We start from the raw sequence: 18,480 nt of genomic DNA, 5'->3' as shown, positions 1-18,480 counted from the left end.
CTGGTTCGTCCACCGATGATGACAGGACAGCCATATTGCTGGGATGTTGCGAGTATGGAGTTAATAAAAAGAAAGAAAGACCATAATACCGTTCATTTTAATGTTAATATTTTCGCTCATGTGTTAAAAATGAATGATGTATTCGACCTTCACTCTGATGTGCTGAGGTATTACCAGTATACTTCTAAAGTGGGTGTACCTGAAGAATTTTCTCAAATACATTACTGCCGTTTCATTGGCGGTAATCATGTAGCGAATGGTTATATAAAAAGAATACCGTTACACTACCGTAATTCGCTTGCATTGACGTCCACCGTAATCAATCCATATGGTGTTAAATCTACCCATTTTGGGTCCAAAGTGGATCGCACGAGAAGGTGAGGTGAAACCAGCAGTGGTTGGACGTCGACTTAGTGCACTGGAAATGTATTATTGTCCGTAGGCAATGGAGACTTTCGCGTAACATGTGAATGCATAACCCATTTGGTTGTGGACATCAATGCGGTAAAATATTCATAGACATCACAAACCCATTGGAACAAGTATCAGAAACTTCAAAGAGAGGTCATAACATGTCCATGAGTCTTCCAACTATGCTATATTAAATGCGGTCTTTGAACTACTGCAATATGAGACCTTCAACGGCATGTATGAACTGAACCAGGGATAATAGCCCCACCAATAATATTGTGTGAAGATTCAGTTATTTGTCATTACGCAAAGTGCCGATCCAGTTACAGTTAGAATAGGCGGCCTTTATTAGTTTAAGACCTGTGATATTGACAAAGTGCTGAACTTCCTGGATCTATCAGACCATACGTAGCCAAGTGTTGAATCGGACTTCTTGTACATTCTGTGGAAATTTTGAATCAGTCATTTCGTGAGACCTTCTGATAATGTTGTAAAGTACTGGATTAGTAAACTGCAGATCCGAAATGTAATTGGCAACTATTTTAAGAAAGGGATATTCACAAAAGGTCCCATCGATTGATATTTTATATATTCACGAGATAAATATTCAACAATGCGACCAGGACGTCAGAGTGAGATTTGCATTAGTCGATGAACGCTTCGACGACCAGATTGTGTTAGATGAATTGATAAACGCGACCGCTGTCCTTCACGCAAATGGTATGACGTACGGTACCACCCGTGACACGTGTGTGAATGAGATGCGGATTGTAATTTGTCTTGCGGAGGGCTGCTTTCCTACAGGTTCAAACGCCTATTCTGACTTCGCCACACTCTGCTGGTGTTTCCGTCGGCGACATCCAAACCGAACCTTGATTCATACTATTCGGTACAGCGATGACGAAAGCGATAAACACGAGACGAAAGTGGCATTTGTTTAGTATTGATTAAGAAAACATTGCGAGAGCGCATCGCCCATTAATATGAAAACAACATAGTGTAATATGGCCATTTTGATCTGTTCGTATGGCCATTTCGCTGGGGTTGTGGCCATTTTGACTTTTTGTAATACTTTGACCTGTTCCCTTGTATCGCTTCCAGGCACATCTTTCTAGGCTACTATGGAATGTCGTGATGTATTTTATCGTACATTACCGGTAAAACAAAAGTTATGATTTATTAAACTACAATCTTTATTATAATTCCAGGGCGGATCCATTTATGTTACAGGCTCTACATACATTACGTATTCAGCGTAATGTGATATTAACCCGGATACGCGTTTTTGGAATAAAACACAACTTGTACAGATTAAAATACAACACCGTCCGTAATTCTATTAACTTTTACAGTACCGGCAGCCGGGACCAAAGTATCCCCTCTCCTACATCCCATAGAAGAGCAGCTTCTCCTGTTGTGGACTCGCATTGCCTTCTGGTCGCAATAAGTGGCACTGGAACCTGCAGGCTATCCGAACCAATAGTTTCCAGTCTTGTCCCTGACACACGGGTTATTCCGTACGTCATCAGAAGAACATTTATATAGCAACCCGTCTGTCCTGCCAGCCCTATGTAGGAAGACACACTTGTGCAGTAAATACGCACACGAATACGCACGCACGCACGGTACCATGTTACTACCAGCACACACACACACACATTAACACACACACACACACACACTAATCCCCTATATATACAGCCTATCGGAACAGCACCACAAATCTCCCTTTGGTTAGCTGCAAGTAGCCGGATGCTGGTTAAGTGGCTGGTAGACTGAGCAAGCAAAGTGTCGACTTTAAAAGCCTATGATTAGTGCCTGATTCTGAGGGTGTGGGTTCGAATACCGGATGGACTCCAACCCAACAAAGTACTCAGAATTTGCACCTTTACCAAGAAAGTAACTCAAATATAATGTAAATGTACATTTGACCACTTTCTAAAATGGTAATTTGTGTAATCACAGCCAATTAACCTTCCGGCAATATGCTTCATGTTGTAATGGTCCGTTTGAGACAAATGATGCCTGATGAAAAACAAAACAAAATTCGCAAACAAAACAAATAGACATAAAAGAATCAAACCAAAGTCTATAATTCTCCTACAAAGTCTATGATTTCTTCTGGCGATTAAAATGACAGCGGAGACCTAAGTACGGATACATGTCATCGTATCACAACCGAGTAGATCGATGTACATGATGTTGATCACTAGATTGTCTGGTCCAGACTCGATTATTTACAGACAGCCGCCATATTGCTGGGATGTTGGTGAGTATGGAGTTAATAAAAAGAAAGAAAGACCATAATACCGTTCATTTTTACTGTTAATATTTTCGGTTTGCCGTGTTAAAAATGAATGATGTGTTCAATATGGACCTTCACTCTGATGCTGAGGTATTACCAGTATACTTCTAAAGTGGGTGTACCTGAAGAATTTCTCAATATTATCAGCGTTTCATTATGTTGGACTTTCGATTTGCGGTATGAATGGTTATATATAAGAATACGTTACACTACCGTAATTCGCTGGCACATTGACGTCCACCCAGACTATCCAGGCAGGGTGTTGTAACTCCACGCTCCATGTTGGGTCCAGGGTGGATCGTGTGTACGAGTAGGTGGAGGTGAAACCGTCTACAGCAGAGGATGACCTCGACGAAGTACTGGATTGTGTTGTTGGTTGTTCGTAGGCAATGGAGACTGTAACATTTGAATCAAGGTTAACCATTTGGTTGTGGACATTAATGCATAAATATTCATAGGGACATCACAAACCCATTGGAACAAGTATCAGAAACTTCTAAAGAGAGGTCACAACATGTCCAGCCCCGAACAATGCTATTGTGTCTTGAACTACTGCAATATGAGACCTTCACGGCATGGCGAACTGAACCAGGGATACATTTGGCCACACTAACAATATCATGTGTCGATTCAGTTATTTGCTGACATGGCAAAGTGCCGATCCAGTTACAGTTGTATTTGTAAGGCCTTCTTAATTACATGACAAAGTTATTTCAAAGACATTCTGGACATGACAAAGTGCTGAACTTCCTGATCTGTCAGACTATACATAGCCAACTGTTGAATCGGACTTTTGTACATTTTGTGGAAATTTTGAATCAGTCATTTGTGAGACCTTCTGAACACGTTAAAGTACTGGATTAGTAAACTGCAGATCCGAATGTATCATAACTATTTAAGCAGGGGATATTCAATAAAAAGGTGTCCCATCGATTGATATTTTATATATTCAATGAGATAAATAGTTTAACAATGTGACGGAGACGTCAGAGTGAGATTTGCATTAGTCGATGAACGTCAGACGACCACAGATTGTGTTAAATGAATTGCTAAAACGCACTACTGTCCTTCACGTGCAAATGGTATGGACGTAACGGTAGTAATACCCGTGACACGTGTGTGAATGACATGTGACGGGGTTCTGTCTGTAGGAGGGCTGCCGCTCCCATATTTCAGTCTAAAAAACGTTCATTCTGACTTCGCCTACATTGCGAGCGACTCATTAATGTTAGTATCGCCTCTTACATTGCGAGAGTACTCATTAATGTTAGTATCGCCTCTTACATTTCGAGAGTACTCATTAATGTTAGTATCGCCTCTTACATTGCGAGAGTACTCATTAATGTTAGTATCGCCTCTTACATTGCGAGAGTACTCATTAATGTTAGTATCCCCTCTTACATTGCGAGAGTACTCATTAATGTTAGTATCGCCTCTTACATTGCGAGAGTACTCATTAATGTTAGTATCGCCTCTTACATTGCGAGAGTACTCATTAATGTTAGTATCGCCTCTTACATTGCGAGAGTACTCATTAATGTTAGTATCGCCTCTTACATTGCGAGAGTACTCATTAATGTTAGTATCGCCTCTTACATTGCTTACATTGCGAGTACTCATTAATGTTTAGTATCAGTATCGCCTCTTACATTGCGAGAGTACTCATTAATGTTAGTATCGCCTCTTACATTGCAAGAGTAGAGTACTCATTAATGTTAGTATCGCCTCTTACATTGCGAGAGTACTCATTAATGTTAGTATCGCCTCTTACATTGCGAGAGTACTCATTAATGTTAGTATCGCCTCTTACATTGCGAGAGTACTCATTAATGTTAGTATCCCTCTTACATTGCGAGAGTACTCATTAATGTTAGTATCGCCTCTTACATAGTGCATTAGTTAGTATCCTCTTAATGTTAGAGATCGCTCATTAATGTTAGTATCGCCTCTTACATTGCGAGTACTCATTAATGTTAGTATCGCCTCTTACATTGCGAGAGTACTCATTAATGTTAGTATCGCCTCTTACATTGCGAGAGTACTCATTATTAATGTTAGTATCGCCTCTTACATTGCGAGTACTCAGTTAGTATCGCCTCTTCATTAATGTTAATGTATATCGCCTCTTACATTGCGAGTACTCTCATTAATGTTAGTATCGCCTCTTACATTGCGAGAGTACTCATTAATGTTAGTATCGCCTCTTACATTGCGAGAGTACTCATTAATGTTAGTATCCCTCTTACATTGCGAGAGTACTCATTAATGTTAGTATCGCCTCTTACATTGCGAGTACTCATTAATGTTAGTATCGCCTCTTACATTGCGAGAGTACTCATTAATGTTAGTATCCCCTCTTACATTGCGAGAGTACTCATTAATGTTAGTATCCCCTCTTACATTGCGAGAGTACTCATTAATGTTAGTATCGCCTCTTACATTGCGAGAGTACTCATTAATGTTAGTATCCCCTCTTACATTGCGAGAGTACTCATTAATGTTAGTATCGCCTCTTACATTGCGAGAGTACTCATTAATGTTAGTATCGCCTCTTACATTGCGAGAGTACTCATTAATGTTAGTATCGCCTTACATTGCATTGCGAGTGCTCATTAATGTTAGTATCGCCTCTTACATTGCGAGAGTACTCATTAATGTTAGTATCGCCTCTTACATTGCGAGTACTCATTATTAATGTTAGTATCGCCTCTTACATTGCGAGAGTACTCATTAATGTTAGTATCCCTCTTACATTGCGAGAGTACTCATTAATGTTAGTATCGCCTCTTACATTGCGAGTACTCATTAATGTTAGTATCGCCTCTTACATTGCGAGAGTACTCATTAATGTTAGTATCCCTCTTACATTGCGAGTACTCATTAATGTTAGTATCCCTCTTACATTGCGAGAGTACTCATTAATGTTAGTATCGCCTCTTACATTGCGAGTACTCATTAATGTTAGTATCGCCTCTTACATTGCGAGAGTACTCATTAATGTTAGTATCCTCTTACATTGCGAGAGTACTCATTAATGTTAGTATCCTCTTACATTTGCGAGAGTACTCATTAATGTTAGTATCGCCTCTTACATTGCGAGAGTACTCATTAATGTTTAGTATCGCCTCTTACATTGCGAGAGTACTCATTAATGTTAGTATCGCCTCTTACATTGCGAGTAGTACTCATTAATGTTAGTATCCCTCTTACATTGCGAGAGTACTCATTAATGTTAGTATCGCCTCTTACATTGCGAGAGTACTCATTAATGTTAGTATCGCCTCTTACATTGCGAGTACTCATTAATGTTAGTATCGCCTCTTACATTGCGAGAGTACTCATTAATGTTAGTATCGCCTCTTACATTGCGAGAGTACTCATTAATGTTAGTATCCCTCTTACATTGCGAGAGTACTCATTAATGTTAGTATCGCCTCTTACATTGCGAGAGTACTCATTAATGTTAGTATCCCTCTTACATTGCGAGAGTACTCATTAATGTTAGTATCCCTCTTACATTGCGAGAGTACTCATTAATGTTAGTATCGCCTCTTACATTGCGAGAGTACTCATTAATGTTAGTATCGCCTCTTACATTGCGAGTACTCAGTACTCATTAATGTTAGTATCGCCTCTTACATTGCGAGAGTACTCATTAATGTTAGTATCGCCTCTTACATTGCGAGAGTACTCATTAATGTTAGTATCGCCTCTTACATTGCGAGAGTACTCATTAATGTTAGTATCCCTCTTACATTGCGAGAGTACTCATTAATGTTAGTATCGCCTCTTACATTGCGAGTACTCATTAATGTTAGTATCGCCTCTTACATTGCGAGAGTACTCATTAATGTTAGTATCTTACATTGCGAGAGAGTATTAATGTTAGTATCGCCTCTTACATTGCGAGAGTACTCATTAATGTTAGTATCGCCTCTTACATTGCGAGAGTACTCATTAATGTTAGTATCCCCTCTTACATTGCGAGAGTACTCATTAATGTTAGTATCGCCTCTTACATTGCGAGAGTACTCATTAATGTTAGTATCGCCTCTTACATTGCGAGAGTACTCATTAATGTTAGTATCGCCTCTTACATTGCGAGAGTACTCATTAATGTTAGTATCCCCTCTTACATTGCGAGAGTACTCATTAATGTTAGTATCCCCTCTTACATTGCGAGAGTACTCATTAATGTTAGTATCGCCTCTTACATTGCGAGAGTACTCATTAATGTTAGTATCGCCTCTTACATTGCGAGAGTACTCATTAATGTTAGTATCGCCTCTTACATTGCGAGAGTCTTACTCATTAATGTTAGTATCGCCTCTTACGAGAGTACTCATTAGTTAGTATCTCATTAATGTTAGTATCGCCTCTTACATTGCGAGTACTCATTAATGTTAGTATCGCCTCTTACATTGCGAGAGTACTCATTAATGTTAGTATCTCTTATTGCACATTGAGTACCTCACATTAATGTTAGTATCGCCTCTTACATTGCGAGAGTACTCATTAATGTTAGTATCCCTCTTACATTGCGAGAGTACTCATTAATGTTAGTATCCCCTCATTGCGAGAGTACATTAATGTTAGTATCGCCTCTTACATTGCGAGTACTCATTAATGTTAGTATCGCCTCTTACATTGCGAGAGTACTCATTAATGTTAGTATCGCCTCTTACATTGCGAGAGTACTCATTAATGTTAGTATCGCCTCTTACATTGCGAGAGTACTCATTAATGTTAGTATCGCCTCTTACATTGCGAGTACTCATTAATGTTAGTATCGCCTCTTACATTGCGAGAGTACTCATTAATGTTAGTATCCCTCTTACATTGCGAGAGTACTCATTAATGTTAGTATCGCCTCTTACATTGCGAGTACTCATTAATGTTAGTATCCCTCTTACATTGCGAGTGCTCTCATTAATGTTAGTATCGCCTCTTACATTGCGAGAGTACTCATTAATGTTAGTATCGCCTCTTACATTGCGAGAGTACTCATTAATGTTAGTATCGCCTCTTACATTGCGAGAGTACTCATTAATGTTAGTATCGCCTCTTACATTGCGAGAGTACTCATTAATGTTAGTATCGCCTCTTACATTGCGAGAGTACTCATTAATGTTAGTATCGCCTCTTACATTGCGAGAGTACTCATTAATGTTAGTATCCCTCTTACATTGCGAGAGTACTCATTAATGTTAGTATCGCCTCTTACATTGCGAGAGTACTCATTAATGTTAGTATCGCCTCTTACATTGCGAGAGTACTCATTAATGTTAGTATCGCCTCTTACATTGCGAGTACTCATTAATGTTAGTATCGCCTCTTACATTGCGAGAGTACTCATTAATGTTAGTATCGCCTCTTACATTGCGAGTACTCATTAATGTTAGTATCGCCTCTTACATTGCGAGTACTCATTAATGTTAGTATCGCCTCTTACATTGCGAGAGTACTCATTAATGTTAGTATCGCCTCTTACATTGCGAGAGTACTCATTAATGTTAGTATCGCCTCTTACATTGCGAGAGTACTCATTAATGTTAGTATCGCCTCTTACATTGCGAGAGTACTCATTAATGTTAGTATCGCCTCTTACATTGCGAGTACTCATTAATGTTAGTATCGCCTCTTACATTGCGAGAGTACTCATTAATGTTAGTATCGCCTCTTACATTGCGAGAGTACTCATTAATGTTAGTATCCCCTCTTACATTGCGAGAGTACTCATTAATGTTAGTATCGCCTCTTACATTGCGAGAGTACTCATTAATGTTAGTATCGCCTCTTTGCGAGAGTACTCATTAATGTTAGTATCTCTTACATTAATCATTAATGTTAGTATCGCCTCTTACATTGCGAGAGTACTCATTAATGTTAGTATCGCCTCTTACATTGCGAGAGTACTCATTAATGTTAGTATCCCCTCTTACATTGCGAGAGTACTCATTAATGTTAGTATCGCCTCTTACATTGCGAGAGTACTCATTAATGTTAGTATCGCCTCTTACATTGCGAGAGTACTCATTAATGTTAGTATCGCCTCTTACATTGCGAGAGTACTCATTAATGTTAGTATCGCCTCTTACATTGCGAGTACTCATTAATGTTAGTATCGCCTCTTACATTGCGAGAGTACTCATTAATGTTAGTATCCCCTCTTACATTGCGAGAGTACTCATTAATGTTAGTATCGCCTCTTACATTGCGAGAGTACTCATTAATGTTAGTATCGCCTCTTACATTGCGAGAGTACTCATTAATGTTAGTATCGCCTCTTACATTGCGAGAGTACTCATTAATGTTAGTATCGCCTCTTACATTGCGAGTACTCATTAATGTTAGTATCGCCTCTTACATTGCGAGAGTACTCATTAATGTTAGTATCGCCTCTTACATTGCGAGAGTACTCATTAATGTTAGTATCGCCTCTTACATTGCGAGAGTACTCATTAATGTTAGTATCCCTCTTACATTGCGAGAGTACTCATTAATGTTAGTATCGCCTCTTACATTGCGAGAGTACTCATTAATGTTAGTATCCCCTCTTACATTGCGAGAGTACTCATTAATGTTAGTATCGCCTCTTACATTGCGAGAGTACTCATTAATGTTAGTATCCCCTCTTACATTGCGAGAGTACTCATTAATGTTAGTATCGCCTCTTACATTGCGAGTACTCATTAATGTTAGTATCGCCTCTTACATTGCGAGAGTACTCATTAATGTTAGTATCGCCTCTTACATTGCGAGAGTACTCATTAATGTTAGTATCGCCTCTTACATTGCGAGAGTACTCATTAATGTTAGTATCGCCTCTTACATTGCGAGAGTACTCATTAATGTTAGTATCGCCTCTTACATTGCGAGAGTACTCATTAATGTTAGTATCGCCTCTTACATTGCGAGAGTACTCATTAATGTTAGTATCGCCTCTTACATTGCGAGTACTCATTAATGTTAGTATCGCCTCTTACATTGCGAGAGTACTCATTAATGTTAGTATCCCCTCTTACATTGCGAGAGAGTACTCATTAATGTTAGTATCCCTCTTACATTGCGAGTACTCATTAATGTTAGTATCCCTCTTACATTGCGAGAATGTTAGTACTCATTAATGTTAGTATCGCCTCTTACATTGCGAGAGTACTCATTAATGTTAGTATCGCCTCTTACATTGCGAGAGTACTCATTAATGTTAGTATCGCCTCTTACATTGCGAGTACTCATTAATGTTAGTATCGCCTCTTACATTGCGAGAGTACTCATTAATGTTAGTATCCCTCTTACATTGCGAGAGTACTCATTAATGTTAGTATCGCCTCTTACATTGCGAGAGTACTCATTAATGTTAGTATCCCCTCTTACATTGCGAGTTACTCATTAATATTGCGAGAGTACTCATTAATGTTAGTATCGCCTCTTACATTGCGAGAGTACTCATTAATGTTAGTATCCCTCTTACATTGCGAGAGTGCTCATTTTGATGTTAGTATGGCCATCTTACTTTTTCTGAGGCTATTACTCATTAATGTTTTTGTATGGCCATTTTGATTGCGAGTGTGCTCATTTTGTTGTACACCTTATTATAATTCAGGGCGGACCATTTATGTTATTACATGCTTACATACAAAACGTATTCAGTGCGTAATGTGATACTAACCCGGACATGTTTTTGAAATAAACACAACTTGAAATAGACAAAATACAACACCGTTCCACTTATTAACTTACAGTACTGGCAGCCGGGACCAAAGTATCCCGTCTCACATCCCAAGGAAGAGCAGCTTCCTGTTGTGGAGTCACATTGCCTTCTGTCGTAACAGTGGCACTGGAACCTGCAGGAAGGTCCGAACCAATAGTTTCCCAGTCTGTCCCCGACACACGGGTTGTCTGCAATGTCATCAGAAGAACATTTATATAGTAACCATGTCTGTCTCAAGCAGACCTCTATGTAGTGGGAAGAATACACACTTGTGCATGCAAATACGCACACGCATTAATACGTACCCATATATACAGCCCCATTTGAACAAATATCACAAATTCCCTTGGTTGAAGGCAATGGATGCCGTGGGTTAAGCGGCTGGTGACTGAGCGGAGTTAGGCGGCTGACTTTGTGTGCCTGCGATTAGGTGCCTGACTCTGAGGGTGTGGGTTCGAATACCGGATGGGACTCAACCCAACAAAGTACTAGAATTTGTACTTTACTAAGAAAGTGTAATCCCAAAATAACATATGTACATTTGACCACTTTCTAAAATGGCATTGTGTAATCACACAAATAATTAACCTTCCGGCAATGGCCATGTTGTACGGTCCGTTTGAGACAAAATGATACCGATGAAAAACAATCTAAAACAAAAACAAATAGACATAAAAGAATCAAACCAAAGCGGACTGCAGTTTGTGACAAGGGAGCAGTGGCAACTAGAGGAACAGCTCGAAAAGCGAGATGCACCTGCATTAGTGACGTCAGAGACATGTGATTACTGCTGATTGTCAATGTGAGAGAAAATGAAATTTGCTCTCGACGTAAAGTCTATAATTTACAAAGTCTATGATTTCTTCAAGGATGAAAATGACAGCGGGAGACCCAAGTATGCAATTATTCAGTACATACTCAGTTAGGGTGTCATCTCGCCAGCTCAAAAGTTTGTTGCACGTGCATCTCGCTTTTCGCGCTGTTCCTTTAGTTGCCAATCCGCCCTTGTAACCAACTGGGAAAACGCACAAATAAATGATGACAGTTTCTTTCAAAAGTTCTACAATTGTTTCCTAGAGTTGGTCTGTTGTTTTATTGCACTCCGCGTTGGTTTGATTCTTTTATGTTTATTTGTTTTGTCTCAAACGGACTGTAATAGTCACTGAACTGGGAATTTGTCAACCTTCTGAACATGATGCGTGCGAGGACCGAACCAATGAACCTGTCGCTCTCCCGGCAAACAGTCTGCCCTATACACCACAGAGCTTGTGTCATGCGATATATAAACCTGTCAATAGGTAACATAGGTACCTATATTAAAGATAACATAATAGGTAACTATGTTAAAAATAAGTGGAAAAGGTCGAAAATCAACATGAAAACTTAATACATGTACATGTACATGATTGTACAGTCCGTTTGAGTCAGAAATGAACCGATGAATTGCAAATTTTATCATTGTACAAAATTGCTTCAGAAATATAAATAGTACACATGTTTATCATTTATTGTAAACCAAAAGTCACTGTGTTCTTTAATCCGATTGGTTGAAAAACGTGATCAAATGGTATTTGATTCCCGGAAATTCTCTGCGTATTAATACATACAAACATCGCTCACACCATTGTATTGTTACGTCGTCAGCTGTGATGACGTCATTAAAATCATATTGTGACGTAAAGTCCGAATGACGTCACAAATGAGCAGTTCCAGATGCTACCATGGGAGACAGCCGAAACGGCCGGCTGATGACAATTCACTGCTGTACCCGTACTCGATGTCAATGAGTGCAGACACCTTTTGGTTTGCTTTTGTGTTTACAATGTCGATAAAAATCATGTGTTGGCGAATTTGGGTGTTATTGGTATTTGAATATATTTCATTTGAAACCTCCGGCTGACGCCGTCGGTTCCAAATGAATTCCCGTGCTTCAAATACTCAATAACACCGGAAATTCGCCAACACATGATGTTTATCTCCTAACTAATACCCAACAGCTTTCTGATATTAGGAAATTTTCCGGACTCCACCAAAAAGTGTAGAAATTGTATGAAACCGGACATTTAGTATAACAAGCAAAATTTTATGACTAAATGAACCCAAATAGAATACTTGTTCACCATGGAAAACCAACCAAAATCAACCTTGGGAAATGGTCATTTTGGGCCAAAATCCTAAAAAGATGAGAAAATCGTTAAATATTTTTGGAAAAAATTACATTTAGTATAACAAGCACATTTTATGACTAAATGAACCCAAATAGGGTACTTGTTCACCATGGAAAACCCAACCAAAATCAACCTTGGGGAAATGGTCATTTTGGGCCAAAATCCTAAAAAAAGATGAGAAAAATCGTTAAATATTTTGGAAAAGAATTACATTTAGTATAACAAGCACATTTTATGACTAAATTAACCCAAATAGGGTACTTGTTCACCATGGAAAACCAACCAAAATCAACCTTGGGGAAATGGTCATTTTGGGCAAAATCCTAAAAAAGATGAGAAAATCGTTAAATATTTTGGAAAAGAATTACATTTTAGTATAACAAGCACATTTTATGACTAAATTAACCCAAATAGGGTACTTGTTCACCATGGCATACACAACCAAAATCAACCTTGGGAAATTATCATTTAGGGGCAAAATCCTAAAATAAGATGAGAAGGCATCTAGTTGGAGGCATCTTCACTAATGGGACATATTTTGACGAGATGATATTGAGGGTACCGCACTTCATCCAGAGGTCGGTTTTCTCCCTTGATATAAGAAGGACACATATGTCTCTCCAATTGCAGCAATAGTTTCTTTAGGTGTGGCTGTGTTTTCAAACACCTTTACTTCTCCTTGGGAAGTTCCTCCGACTGCTGTATAAGTTTGAAGTGTTTGACTTTGCCCATGCCAAAGAATGCTGATGTCGTATCATCACAACCTGACATAGCATGGATGAATGGAAGACATTGGCACATATTGGGACCTAATGATTGTCGCCCTCTTGTGACAGGAGAATATATGAGTGTTTTTGTCTTCATAAAAATATCCTGATGCATATCAGTACAGTGGTGGAGCAGTAGTACCAGAACATCTGTGTCATCTGAACACACACAAACAGGATGCTCTAGGGCCGTTGTCAGTGCTTGCTTAACAATCACAACATCTGCATCGCCTTCCATCACCAGCATGCTGTACGCTGATATTGAAATCATTCAGGTGTTCTGCCATCAGGGTAGACAAGCGCCTGCTTGTTGTGTCTGTTTGATAGGAAGCCACTTTTATCAGATGGAACTGGGGTTGTGTCTTCGACTTCGACATCAGCAACTGAAGATCTTTGGAGACGACGACGTTTCTGTTCGGGTTCTTTTGTGGTTATAACCTCATAGCTATCAAAACCACATGAACTGGAAGGACTGTTCTTTGCTTTGCTGGAAACTATTTGACAGAATGATGAGCATATATCTTGAAGCAATCCAACCTTTGGCCCACTGCATTTTGTTGCAAAGGGCACATCCATCTATGACAAGTGCTGTATCCCTGCCAGGATCAGAAGGCGATGATATTGGGATGAAGTTTTGAAATATGTGCCTTGCAAGCTGCGACTTCTGGCATTTCCGCATAGTACCATCATCATGAAATAGTACTGGACACTGCAAGCCAGCTCATATATGAAACACTGTTGGTTTTGGAGGTCCTGTCAAACACGCAAGAGATAACAAACGTTGGTACACTTCACAGTGAGGATATATGGATATCATCACTGACCAATTTTCAAGGCTTTTTTCTCATCACAGCAAATGTCACAGTTTGGTCACATTTTTCAAAGGACAAAGCATCTCCGAACTTCTGATGGGACATTTTCTCCAGTTGTTTTGCTCAATCTCCAGTGCTGTGTCTACATTCACAGACTTGTCAGCAAACATTCCGTGGCAATATTTCGAAGCTGGTGAGAATCTTTGGAATGAAAGGGGTTGTGACTTCTCAGATAGTCCTCAAAAGTGTGCATGTCTTTGTAGGAGTCTTGTTTGATGCGGCCTATATTGACCTCCCTGTGTTGCTCTGACCAGGATCCACTTTGAGTGTTGGTCAAGATTCGTAAAAGCTTCAGTGTACTGTGTCACAATGTGGGCGAACAACAGCCATTTTGTGCGAGCTGATTCCTGATGTGTAACATTGATGAGTCCTCCTTGAGTGTTGCCAGCTCTCATCAAACATTGTTCAATCACCATGTCACTCCACGTCCCAGTCAAAACAAGTTCTCATTTGCTTCTTATTGTGAAGTTTCCTTTTTCCATCTGTACCTGCAAACAAGGACACAGCATTTGACAATCCTGCAGATAGAGTCGACAGTACTTGGTGTAGTTGTTGTTGCCCTGCTGCTGCGAAAAAAGGCAACATTTGTGAGGAAGTTTTTGAGATGGAGCTTCCAGTTCCCAGTCCGTTCTGCTCTGATGAAATTGCGCACTTCTGTAACAAATTCCATGAACTGAATCCATAGTTGCCAGTTCTTGACTCTTGAAGCTTGCACTTTTCTTGATCTACAAACTGAATACAGTGTTGAATATCTGGATCATTCTTGACATCTTCATATGTCTTCTCATTTTCAGAGAACACTAACATGCAAATTTTGAAGTTCTTGAAGTCTTATATTGTTGAAGACTCCTCCATATTTCATTTGTTATTCCTTGATTGAAGTCAATTTTGCTTGATGACTCTTCTGGACTGAGAATGATCATGTGAAGGGGCAGCATCTGTCAAAGAACATGCTCTCAGAGCTTTGTGTAAGCCTTCCCGCTTCATCATCTTCGGAATAGACTTGTTGGCATATACAGTAGCCCACACATCTTCAAGACCACTGTCCTGCATACACTTACACCCAGCTCCAAGAAAGGACATCAGGTTGGTGGAATCCACCCAGGCGTAAAGACAGATGTTTTGAATTCTTTAGGATTGTCAACCTTTATTTTTATACGCCTTTGCAAAGAGCTTGGTCAAATGTAATTTGACCACAACACTAACCAGATTTTCTTCTTTGGAGATCTACAAAAGTCATTGTACTATAAACCGCCTCCATTGTCTGTGGATTTAATGGGATGATAAGTTGTACATGACTGAAGAGCAAACAACTGTACCATCTGTGACCTGAGACATAAAACCCTGCCAACTTGGAGATGGGTTGCTCAACAAACTGGGACACTATCCACAGCATGTCCATACTTTGAAAGTGTGTCATAGGAAGATTGATTGGCTGCAGCTCCTCAAACACAACATTAGGCAGTTGACTTCTGACTGGTTGATGGTAGCGTTTATATGAATTGCTACCAAAGGTTCCTGATTTCATAATCTCAGCAGATGTTACTTTCTGTCTGGGGATGGAAGTTGTTTTACTTTCTTTGGGTGTGTTGACAAGTTATTATTCCCATTACATGTGATATCTTGTCCATTTTAATGTATCTTCATTGGCGATCAAAGTTGTCTGCGATCCATTGGCAAAATCCTGAAGCAGGCTCAGTTGATTGGTTGACGTTATCTTGATTGACAGCAGCCGATTTCTCGAGAGTCAATGACTTGATCATAAGAGGCGCTAAACCCAAGGGGAGGAAAGAACATTGAGAAGAACTCTTGACCGTGTAAGGTGGTGGATAAACAGGCTACACAGAGCATCAGTGTTGAGATGTATGACTGTCCACGAAGCCATCTGAAGTAGGAACATGACATAAATGATAAGAAGTCTCTGTTTGGCAAAGAGATGATGGACTCCTTGACTTCGGTAGAATTCTTTCAATGAGACTGAGGAGAAGCGGCGGTACCTGCTCTTCAAGTTTGTCCACATTGATGTCACTGGGTGAAGGATATTCTTGGGTAGAAGATTCATCCTGAACTTGACTCCACTGCTTATTTCATCTCTGAGAATGGATCCAGCTTTTTCTTTATAATCTTCTTATCTTCAGTTTCCTTTTTTGAATGTCAGTTTGAGTGTAAGATCCATGAAGAATGGAAGATGCTGTACTGTTGAAAGTGATAACATTTGGGTTTTCCATCTATCTCAAGAAAATGTTATTTGATCTCCAAATGTATCAATCAGTCTCCTCTTGAGGTGTTTTATGGAATATGGTTCAGTTTCAGGAGGTAGATAGGATGAAAGTTCCTGTGCACATCTTGGATTGTGAACTGCTGATAGTTATGATTATCTTCCTCAAGCCATCTGCACAACTTGATAAAGGCTCTATTGTTTCCCTGGTCAGGTTACGTGAATTGGTCTTGCTTTGACTGTGTTTGATGTTCCTGGGGGATGTAAATGCACAGAAGACACTGTCTATGGTATCTGGCCTCAGCTGCTCTTATATCTCCTGCATGTACAAAATACGGGCTTTGACAGTTGATGCATCATCATCTTGTCTTTTACTACAAACATCCTAAGAGAGTTTGTTGAAGAACAGATTTTTTGTCATTATTTATGATTTCAACTTTGCTAACATCATGACGGTGAGGATGTTTTTGTAGATCGATGGAGTCAATCTTCATTCCACAGATCAAGCAACAAGTGTAAAGGGATCACAGTTTCCACTCACTTAGTGCATTCCTTTATGGTTTTTTTCTAATTTTTTATTTGCTAATTAATCCGTCTTTTTTATCAATTCTTGGAATTATTCAAACTTGAAAATCTACTATTTGGACAAGGTTTTGCAGGTGTAAACATATCTGCTGTTTATTGATTCTTTGTGACTTTATTCTATTTTTCTTAACAACTAGTCATATACACCAAAATAGAATAGGCCTAACCAAGTCTATATTCATCAATACACGCATGGTAACCATTCATTGTGTAGTGAACAAAATATTTTCATTAGTAAGCTATATTTGACATATATTTTTGAATATCATTGACTACAAATTACTCAAAGATTTAATTATCAACAGATGCTTTCATCATATGTAATGAGCCGGAGGGACAATAGAATCAGTAGGAATGCATTGGTAGCTTATACAGTGCTTCCATTTATTTTTTAAAAGGATTTCAAGGTTATATTTCAGTTTACATTTGATTGGATTTGTCCCCTAGAACATCCTAAGCCCGGGTTAGAATATTGATCTTCAGTAACACATGCTTGTCGTAAGAGGCTACTAAAAGGGTCGGGTGGTCAGACTCGCTAACTTGGTTGACACATGTCATCGGTTCCCAATTGCGCAGATCGCTGCTCATGCTGTTGACCACTGGATTGCCTGGTCCAGACTCGATTATTCACAGAGCTGGAATATAGCTGGAATATTTCCCTTTGGAAAAAAATCTTAAAACTCACAGTATTTACTTTGTATGACCTATTTCACCGCTTCAAAACGTCTCTTGTCATAACAATGTCAGCCATTTTGGCTGTTGCTATGAAGGGCGATAACTCAGATGATCTTAGTCATACAACTGATGTTATATTGAAGGAATCTGAGGTAAATTTAAAGTGGTAATAACTGTTTCTGCCCTAGGTTGATTTTGGTTGGGTCTTTTTTCTCAGCATCACATGAACCTGTGAATAATTTGGTTGTTATACTAAATGTCATGTCTACACATACATACACACATACAAACACACATACATACTTACACGCACACATATATACACACATGCACGCATATAGACAGACAGACAGACAGACAGACAGACAGAGAGACAAAACTATGATTGATAAAATATCAATCATAAAAATATCAATGTCCCTCACTTATTTTGTCCAGTACATAATAGATAATCCAGGCCGGACAAGTATGTACACTTGTTCACCAATGGAACCTTTGAGACAAGAAGAAGGGTATTACCTGCAGAACTCCAAGACAATATTCCTGCCGCGACCAAGATGGCAATTATAACGTACATTGTGTAAGCCTCTCCATGTAGGCCTCCCGTGAGCCGCTGTAACCTATTCGTCCCGCTCAGCCCAAAGACAAGGAAGTGTATTTCGGGGGCTGATCGAAACTCATTACTTCCTGACTAAATACAATCGTGTATGATATCATTCGCCCTCCTGAAAAAGAAACGCATTAGCTAACGTGCCCTGTTTTGTA

The 18,480-nt window shown here is 39.3% G+C and overlaps 1 protein-coding gene across 1 annotated transcript; it reads right to left on the bottom strand.

The window, feature by feature from the left end:
- Positions 1 to 1,795: 1,795 nt before the first annotated feature.
- On the bottom strand, positions 1,796 to 18,329 carry LOC124290768. The gene is made up of 4 exons (XM_046727591.1): positions 18,235 to 18,329; positions 10,460 to 10,618; positions 2,925 to 3,112; positions 1,796 to 1,909 (listed from the first exon to the last, which is right to left on the bottom strand). Exons 1-4 carry the CDS (start codon positions 18,290 to 18,292, stop codon positions 1,796 to 1,798), a joined length of 519 nt encoding a protein of 172 aa, XP_046583547.1. The 5' UTR covers positions 18,293 to 18,329.
- Between the last annotated feature and the right edge of the window lie 151 nt (positions 18,330 to 18,480).

The sequence above is a fragment of the Haliotis rubra genome, unplaced genomic scaffold (assembly GCF_003918875.1).
Source record: "Haliotis rubra isolate DU_JTF1 unplaced genomic scaffold, ASM391887v1 Scf473, whole genome shotgun sequence".
Classification (NCBI taxonomy): domain Eukaryota; kingdom Metazoa; phylum Mollusca; class Gastropoda; order Lepetellida; family Haliotidae; genus Haliotis; species Haliotis rubra.
The sequence above is the reverse complement of the archived record's forward strand: the minus strand, read 5'-3'. Positions and strand labels throughout refer to the sequence as shown.